The sequence below is a fragment of the Schistocerca piceifrons genome, chromosome 8 (assembly GCF_021461385.2).
Source record: "Schistocerca piceifrons isolate TAMUIC-IGC-003096 chromosome 8, iqSchPice1.1, whole genome shotgun sequence".
NCBI lineage: Eukaryota > Metazoa > Arthropoda > Insecta > Orthoptera > Acrididae > Schistocerca > Schistocerca piceifrons.
In genome coordinates, this window is record NC_060145.1 from 41,400,709 (window position 1) to 41,410,170 (window position 9,462).

At 36.2% G+C, this 9,462-nt stretch overlaps 1 protein-coding gene across 1 annotated transcript; it reads left to right on the forward strand.

The window, feature by feature from the left end:
* Positions 1-6,909: 6,909 nt before the first annotated feature.
* On the forward strand, positions 6,910-8,353 carry LOC124711567 (THAP domain-containing protein 1-like). The gene is made up of 4 exons (XM_047241710.1): positions 6,910-6,992; positions 7,434-7,632; positions 7,725-7,844; positions 7,910-8,353. The coding sequence occupies exons 1-4, from the start codon at positions 6,910-6,912 to the stop codon at positions 8,351-8,353; spliced, it is 846 nt and encodes a 281-aa protein (XP_047097666.1).
* Positions 8,354-9,462: the final 1,109 nt, after the last annotated feature.

Here is a 9,462-nt window from a genome sequence, read left to right on the forward strand (position 1 = left end):
GTATCAGGAATAGCCACAACCTTGATAATTTTTATGTTGCCAGCAGCTTTTGTAGAAGTAATTTAACTTGGGGAGGATCATGTATACCAGTGGAAAGATCAATGAAATATAAAGCAAGAATCGATTTTGATTCCCTTAATGAAGAATGTATATTTGAAAGCTTCTGCGTAGAGTTAGGGCAAAATATTGTAATTTTATCTGTGTACAGAATTCCAGGTGCAGAAATAACGAAAAATTTTCTGTCGAAATTCCAGTATCTATTGCAAAAATTTCAAAAAGAAACCTAGAAAAGAGTCGTAATGACCGCTGATTTTAACACAGATCTAGCCAGTGAAGCCAATAACTCAATAAAATTAATTGATATGATTCAAACATCGGGTTTCAACGCAAATTTCACTGATCTCACTCGAGTAAACTAAGTGTCTGCAACATGTATAGAAGGTAAGCAAGATGGCGGTGAAAAAAAGGTTCACGAAAATCAAGTTCCATGAAAAACGTAAAAAAGAATGAGTCTTTATGTATTCAGTACAAAAAGTATCATGGTTCAACCAGGAAAATATTACTGCTGCGAAGTTAAAGCAAAAAAAGCAAACGAAACCATTACCAGAACAAAATCTAGTGAAAAAACCGTGGCAAATGCAAATTCAGTGACATTGATATGTAAACATTGCGATGATTTTCATCTCATTTTAACTGCAAAAAACAGTGAAATCAGTGAACTTAAAAGGACTGTAACCTTATTGGAGAAACAGCTGCAACTTCTTGGATGTAAAGCTCATCAAAAAGAGCATCGTCTGAACCTGGAAGAAATATTGGCTACTAGTGATGTAGGGGGGGGGGTTGGGGGATTACACGCATGTGGGTAATGCCACGCAGGCTGATTTACGCAGTTTGAATGGTGTGAGCTGTTCCCAGTTGGTGCTACACCCTGCCGGCAAGAGTAACGACTGTTATGCGGCTTACACCAGCCATTTTCCAGTGGCATTGTTGGAACAGTGAAGTATTGTTTATTTTCAGCGTGCCTCATGTAATTTTGGTCAGCTGTAATTTGCAAGGAAATGTGGTTTCCGCACTAACAGATCCACTTTGGATCACTTATTCACATTGAGACAAATAAATGAGAAGGCATGGGAATTTAATGTAGATATCCATATTCTATTTATAGACTTCAAGAAGGCCTATGATAGCATACACCGACAGACACTCTTAAACACCATGAAAGAATTTGAAATACCATTAAAATTAATCAAATTAGTTAAAATGTGTTTGGAAGAAACCATATGCAAAGTTAAGACACCTGCAGGAGAGACTGAAAATTTTAAGGTGTACACTGGACTGAGACAAGGGGATGCCATCTCACCTATTCTATTTAATATTATCTTAGAGAAGATTGATAGAGAATTCACCAAAACTAACCCACAAGGGATCCAACTGCAGGGACAGAACATTACTAGACTTGCTTATGCAGATGATGTAGCCTTAATAAGCACTTCAAAAGCTGAATTAATCAGGATCATGCAAAATTATTACAAAATAGCTGAGAAAGCTGGACTTCATGTGAATGAAGAAAAGACAGAATATCTAGTCATAAGTAAAAAACTCCAAAAGAATACACCACTGACCGTAAATGGTCTCACTTTCAAGGCAGTTGACCACTTCAAGTACTTAGGGAGTCTTTTTAGCAGAGACAATAGAGCAGAAATAGAAATAGACGCCCGTCTAGCAGCAGCTAATAGAACTTTTTACAGCTGTATCAAAATTTTAAGGATGAGATCACTTAGTACTGAATTCAAAATCCGTTTTTATCAGTCAACTATTGTACCAGTAGCATTATATGGATGTGAAGCTATTACATTCAGGAAAAAAGATGAAGAAAAACTGTTGATATTTGAAAGAAAAATACTAAGAAAAATATTTGGACCAATCTTCGATGAAAATGTCATGGAGTGAAGGATAAGGAAAAATGAAGAACTACGGGAGCTGTACAAACATAGTACCATTGTGGAAATGTTAAAGAAGAGAAGACTGAACTGGGCTGGTCATGTGGCAAGGATGCCGGAGAACAGACTACCCAAAATAGCATCCACTAAGAAATTAGAAGGAAAGAGAAGAAGAGGAAGACCTCGAATTAGGTGGATGGAGAATATCCGGGAAGATGCAGCTAGGATGGGCATCAACTCTGATTGGACAACAATTTCCCTGGATAGAAATAATTGGAAGAGGCTCATAGAGCAGGTGTATGGTCGATAAGGCCTTAGCCACGTGTAAAGTAAAGTAAAGTAAGTATTTTGCAAGGTAAGTGCTACTATAAGTTGCTTTAACATAATTCCTGCATATCAACTACTAACCCTAGATGAAACCTGTAATTTAATTGTAGATTTGTCCCACTATTTGAATTGGGTGCCGAGTTATGCTTAGGTTAGTCATTGAACTTATAGTGGGGTAATGGCACGCAGCTGTTGAAGTGCGTGGTATCCCCCTTGCAGGTTATATTTTCAGTACTAACGATGAATTTTTTTTTTATTTCAGATGGATAGATATTATAAAAGAAAAACCCAGAAAGCAAAATGGACGCAAGAGGAACTTTGTAAGGCTCTTGATGCCATCAAATCTGGAAGAAAAATAAGAGAAGTATCTAGAGATTTCGGGATTCTTGAAGCTACTCTGTGAATGAGAATGAACGTTACAAATACCGAGGGTACAAACCCAACATTTTCGACAGAACAGGAAAATGAGATTAGGGAGCATGTTATTACAATGGCCAAGCTGTTCTATGGCATTAATTACACGCGTCCAGCTGTGAAAGATTGCATTTGAGTATGCAGAGGCCAACAACATTGCAAACAATTTTGATAAGTCATCTAGGTTAGCTGGAAAGGGTTGGCTAGCTCTATTTTTAAAAAGAAACCCAAGTATTAGCATGAGAAAACCTGAAGCAACTAGCATTAACAGAATACAGGCATTTAATGAAGAAGAGGTTAATGCATATTTTAAAAACTTAGAATAGGTCTTTGAAAAATATAAATTTAAAGAGGGGCGAGTGTTCAACTGTACAAACTGTACAAAAGCCCAAGAGAATTTTGGCTCCTAAAGGTGTTAAACAAATAGGTGGGGCCACGTCTTGGGAAATGGGGAAAAATGTGATTGCGATATGTTGTTTCAGTGCTGCTGGTACCTACATCTCCCCTATGTTTATCTTACCCAGGAAGAGGATGTCAAATCTCTTAAGTAAAGATTTCATTAAAAATTTTCATTAAAAATTTTGAAAGGCTGCTAAATTTTATAAGTGTGAGAGAAAGAAAGTGGTTATTTGTGGAGATGTAAATGTAGATTTTTTACAAGATTCAAATCATAGAAATGAAATGTTAAATATAGTCAATAGTTTTGGTTTTAAACACACAGTCAATTCCCCAACTAGAACTACTGCCGATAGTAAAACTGCAGTTGACCAAGTTTTTATAAGACTGTGTGACCTAAATTATAGCACTAATGTTATAAATATGGGTTACAGTGACCATGAAGCTCAGCTCCTGTCTATTGAACTGAAATCAGACACTAAGTGTGGACCATAAGCTAAAATAGTTGAACAAAGAGACTTCAGTGATGACAACATTAGAGTGTTTAATTTTATGCTGTCAAGGGAAACATGGGGCGATGTCTTTAGTAAAACTGAAGTAAATAGCATGTTCGACAGTTTCCACAATGTATACCTTCACTACTTTCATATAGCATTTCCAATCAAAAAAAAAGGAGGATTAAAATAGTAAAAAATAAATGTCGGGTAACGAAAGGCATTATAACTTCCAGTAGAAAGAAAAAAATTCTTCACTGTCTTATTAAGCACAGAAATACTACTCCAGAATTCAGAAATTCTCAGAAAAAATACAACCAAATATTCAGCAAGGTAATAAAAGAAGCCAAAAAACGAAAAAATTATGAGTACATCTCAAATGCAAACAATAAAATGGAAGCTGTATGGAAGGTTATTAGAGCTGAAACTGGTACAGCACAGTCAACTTCACAAAATATCTCTCTTCAAATTGAAAATAACAGAAACTCCGATCCAAAAGAGGTAGCTGAAAAGTTTAACACGTACTTTACTAATATAGCAAAGCAATTAATCGAAAATCAGTATGACAATGGACCTACATGCCTACCAAATTATTTAAATGCTAGTGTTAAGTCTATGTGCCTTCAAACAGTCATGGAAACAGAGGTGAAACAAATAATAAGGTCACTCAAAAACAAATATTCATGTGGACTGGATGGTGTGCCAGACTATGTCTTTAAAAACTCATCTGATAATGTATTAAAACCTCTAACATACATATTAAACAACTCCTTATCAACTGGAATCTTTCCCAATAGCTTAACAACAGCTAAAGTAACTCCACTGTTGAAATAAGGGCACTCTGAAAATGTAAATAATTATCGTACAGTATCCCAACTCAGTGTTTTCTCCCAAATATTTGAGAAGATTTTCTACAATAGACTACTAAGCTACATTACAAAAAATTCATTACTCTCAGGAAATCAACATGGATTCAGTAAATCAAAGTCTACAACAACAGCAATGTATGAGTACATAGAAGCTGTGCTTAAAGCACTGGATTAGGAAAAGATGCTACTGGTATCTTTCTGGACCTTTCAAAAGCTTTCGACATAACTGACCATAACTTCCTCATTCACAAATTAGATCAAAAAGTTGTCCGAGGAATCCCAAATCAGTAGATAAGATCTTACCTAGAAAACAGGCAGCAAATGGTGGTTTTAAGGCAGGATGACATTTCAGTACAAGGAAATATTATCACAACAACACATGTCTCCAATAAATCAACAATAAAGTACAGAGTGGCACAAGGTTCTGTCCTAGGACCTCTACTGTTCCTCCTTTATATTGATGACATAAATGACTTTATTAAATTGGGAAAACTAATCTTATTTGCTGATGACGCCAGCATATTAATAACAGCTGCTGACAAAATCTCATTGGAAGTAGCGATAGATACTGTAATGTCCCAAATTACTAGCTGGTTTCAAAAAAATAAAATAATAATAAATAAAGAAAAAACTGTCTTTATGAATTTCCACTCTTCTCCACATGTGCAAAACTTTGTTACAGTACCATACCTTGAAAATACGTTACTGAACTCGGTTATTGACACTAAGGTTCTAGGCCTATGGGTACAACATAATTTAAAATGGGACTGTCATATAAAAGAACTTGAGGAAAAAACTTTCAAAAGCTTGTTACGCTCTGCGTGTGTTAAATAAAAGTGCAAGCAAGTCAACAGTTATTCAGGCGTATTATGCATACTTCCACGCACTACTTCGATATGGGCTAATCTTCTGGGGAAATTCAGCCACCAGCATAAAGGTCTTTAGGATGCAGAAAAGAGCAATCAGGGCTATCTGCAACCTAAGAAAACTGGAAACATGTAGATCACATTTCATCCAGATGAAAATAATGAGCCTACCGATTCTTTACATATACAAGTGTATCCTGTTCGCAAATGAGTATCTTATAAACCAAACTGGACATCTTCAACAAAATAAGCATATACACAGTCACAACACAAGAAACACAAATAATAACCACATGTCACAGTGTAGAACAGCACTGTACCAAAAAAGTGTATCACAGATAACAGTTCAGCTATATAACAGCCTACCCAGCGATTCAAAATCGCAGAAACATAAAAATTTTTTTAAACATAATCTTAAGTCATTTCTAGTGGAAAAATGTTTTTACTCTGTAAAAGAATTTTTAAATTACAAAAAACAGCCTTGTAAACAATGATTATGTAATAATGGTTAAATTCAAATTGTCACTTGTCACCTGTAATTTATGATTGTTATCTGTAATTAATTTTGTCATGCGCTCTCTCTCTCTCTCTCTCCCCTTCTGTGTGTGTGTGTGTGTGTGTGTGTGTGTGTGTGTGTGTGTGTGTGCGTGTTTTTCTGCTCCTTTCCCAATTTTGACTTGTCCTATATTCAATGTACTGTTTAAGTATGTAATGAATCAAATGGACCAATAAATAAACGAATGAATGAATGACCAGTTGGAGCAATATACGGTTGTTCCGTCAATGGCTGGTGCAATGAGTCACTATTTTTCGAATGGATCCAACATTTTCAGAACAATGTAAAATCAACTATTGATGACCCTGTGCTGCTGATTTTAAATAATCACAGCAGCCACATTTCACCTGACATTTTTTAATTTTGTAAAAAACATTCTATTGTCATGGTAACCATACCTCCACACACTTCTCACAAGCTTCAACCACTAGATGTTACATTCTTTTCTTCTTTGAAATCAGCCTTCAATCGTGAATGTGACATGTATATGAAGTCACAGGTGTATCAAAAAATTACACCATATGAGTTAGCAGAACTTTTTTAATAAGGCATATATTAAGGTCGCCACCATGGGCAAAGGGCAGTCATGGTTTAAGGCATGTGGGATTTGCCCTTTCAATCCAAACAAATTTCAGCATGATGACTTACAACAATGTGAGATCTTCAGAGATGTTGTCCTTGAAGACGAAGATGAAGATGTTCCGAATGCAACAAATGGAAATGAAGTGGTTGCATCTACAAATGACCCACATATCCCCAAAAGGAGTCAAGAATAGATACCTGGATCTTCAGCAGAAGATGTTCCACTTCTAGTAAGCCTAGAAGAGGTCACAACAACATCAACTAAAAGTGCATGTGTAAAGCACGTTAGTGTATTTGACATATCTCCTGTTCCAAAACAAAAACAAGTTCTTCCTAAGATGAAACAAGCCAAGGGAAAGCCCATAGCCTTACTAAATAAAAACTAGACTGCACATTGGCACTAGTGTCGTGTCCCCACACTGAACATGATAGAAGCTGCCATTTGCGGGGAAACAGTGCGTAAACATGGTTCGTTCGTGTGCTGCTTTTAACTGTAACAGTAAGAATGGAAGCAAAGAGGAAGATGGAAACAATGTTGCATTTCACAGGTCAGTCATTTCTGTTTGTTTGTTACTTTCTATTACTTGTATATACTACCATGCAAGACCTGGACTACTCTCAACAGAATCCGTACCAGCCATGGCCGATGCAGGGATGCTCTCTTTAAGTGCAAGAAGCTGCCTGATCCAGCCTGTGACTGCGGGGCTCCATACCAGACTGTTCACCACATTGTCAATGAACACAGGATTCGAGCCTATCACGGTGCCAAAGAGGACTTCCTGCTAGCAACTCCAGATGCAGTGTGCTGGATTGAAGGACTGGATATTCAGTTTTAAAGACAAACTTAAGTTTCTTGTGTGTTAATATGTACATATGTATATGTCATTTAATTTCATGATATGTCTGTATTAGCCATACGCTAAATAATAAACTCTTATATAGTATTTTCATTAAGAAATAATACATCATGAGCGTTTGTTTTTGTTTAGGTTTTCCCTTACAAATGATTTTCTACATCAGAAATGGATAGTTGCTACCCGGAGAGAGAACTTCCAACCGACAGCAAATCATTTGCTGTGCTCTCTTCATTTTGAAGAGAATTGTAACATGGAAAATTATGTAAATAGACGTCAACTGAAGGACGATGCTACACCAAAAGTATTTGCATTCCCAACTCATTTGAAAAAGGTATAGTGTCCTGGAAATCGTGCAATATAGGTCTAGGTTAACTAGTGTGGAAATACTGTCAGTGTGTATAATTTTGAACGTTCCTTTTCCAGGTTACCAAAGCAAGGAAACTGCCAAAGCCAAGAAATGCTGAGACAGCAGAAAACATGTGTGTGGATGTGCACGTTTCTGGTTACATTGGAGACCACATTATTCATTTCCATCGAGTCCAAGTAAGCTGAAGGAAAACTTCAAAAAAATTGAAGAAAGGACGGAAGCAAAACTTGTGCAATATAAGACTAAGTTAAATACAGTGAACAAAAACTGCAAAAGACAAATGCAGAAGATTTGCAAATTAGCAAATATTTTAGAAGAACTAACAGCTAAAAATTTAGTAAACAATAAAGTAATCTCGCTTATTAACGCTACTCACAGTGACATGTTATTGGAGATCCTAGATAGAAGCAAAAACAGATCACAGCAATATTCGGATAGGTTAAAAGCTTTTGCTATAACTTTAAATTTTTATTCACCTGCTGCTTACAGGTATGTTCGCAGTACATTTAATTTATCTCTACCACATGTAAGTACTTTACGGAGATGGTACAATTGTATTGAAGGTTTGCCAGGTTTTACGTCAGAAAGTTTTGACATTATAAAGGCAAGAATTGCAAAATCGTCTCGTGAAGTGTTTTGTGTGTTAATGTTTGACAAAATGTCAATGAAAAAGTGTGTTGAGTGAGGTGGAAGTGAATTTGTAGGCTATGTTAATTTTGGGTGTGTGCCAACAACATCAGGACTAGAGGATGTTGAATGTTTATGGCAGCAGGTGTCAACGATCGTTGGAAGACTCCTATAGGATACTTCCTAACTGATGGTGTTTCTGCCTGGGAGAAGAAAACAATTATTGAAATGGCCATTACAATGTTGTATGATGTAAATGTCAGTGTGTTAGCTTTTACTTGTGATGGACTTTCCACTAATATTAAACGGCAAAGGAGTTAGGGGCAAATATTGCTGTTGAAGATATGAAACCCTATTTTTCTCATCCTGTTACAGGTAACAATGCATATGTAATTTTAGATCCTTGCCATATGATCAGTTAGAAATATGTTTGGTACACATAAGAATTTAGTTGATGGGAGTGGAAGGAAAGTCTCCTGGCAGTATATAGAAAAGCTGCATTATACACAAGAAAGGGAGGGGCTTACTCTAGCTAATAAACTGAAATTATTGCACCTGAACTTTGGACAACAAAAAATGAAAGTGAAGTTAGCTGTCTAGGTATCAAGTGCTTCAGTTAGTTCTGCACTGCAATATTTATGCTGCGATTTAAAATTAGAGGAATTTCAGGGATCTGAAGGAACAGCAGACTTTTCTCTTATTTTTTATCAAATATTTGATATGTTCAATTCAAAAAATCCTTTGACTAAAGGATACAAAGCACCAATATGGGAGAATAATATGTGTGTTTGGGAGCCTTTCCTAGAGACAGTAGCTGGTTATTTGACATTCCTTAAGGATGGAAATGTGAAGCTATTATGTAAAGGTAATAGGAAGACAGCTATACTTGGGATATCAGCACTGTGTGAAACTATTAAAGGCTTGTATAACGATGTAATCATGACAAAAAAGATGAACTACTTGCTGATGTACAAGTTTAGCCAGGATCATCTGGAAATGTATTTTTCTTTAGTTAGATCTAGGTTACGATGGAATAACAATGCATCCTACCAACAGTTCAGAGCAGCATATAGGAACCTCCTCCTTTCAAATGAGGTCATACCTAAAGCTACTGCTGTCAGGTTCAAGGTGATGCATGTCTTTTACCTTGGACTGGAAAAAATAAAC

Bases quoted from the DNA above. Each gene is read 5' to 3' on its own strand.
- LOC124711567 (XM_047241710.1), top strand. From the start codon at position 6,910: ATGGTTCGTTCGTGTGCTGCTTTTAACTGTAACAGTAAGAATGGAAGC. The intron at 6,993-7,433 runs GTCAGTCATTTC...GTTTTTGTTTAG, and splicing joins AACAATGTTGCATTTCACAG to GTTTTCCCTTACAAATGATT. The intron at 7,845-7,909 runs GTAAGCTGAAGG...GTGCAATATAAG, and splicing joins TTCATTTCCATCGAGTCCAA to ACTAAGTTAAATACAGTGAA.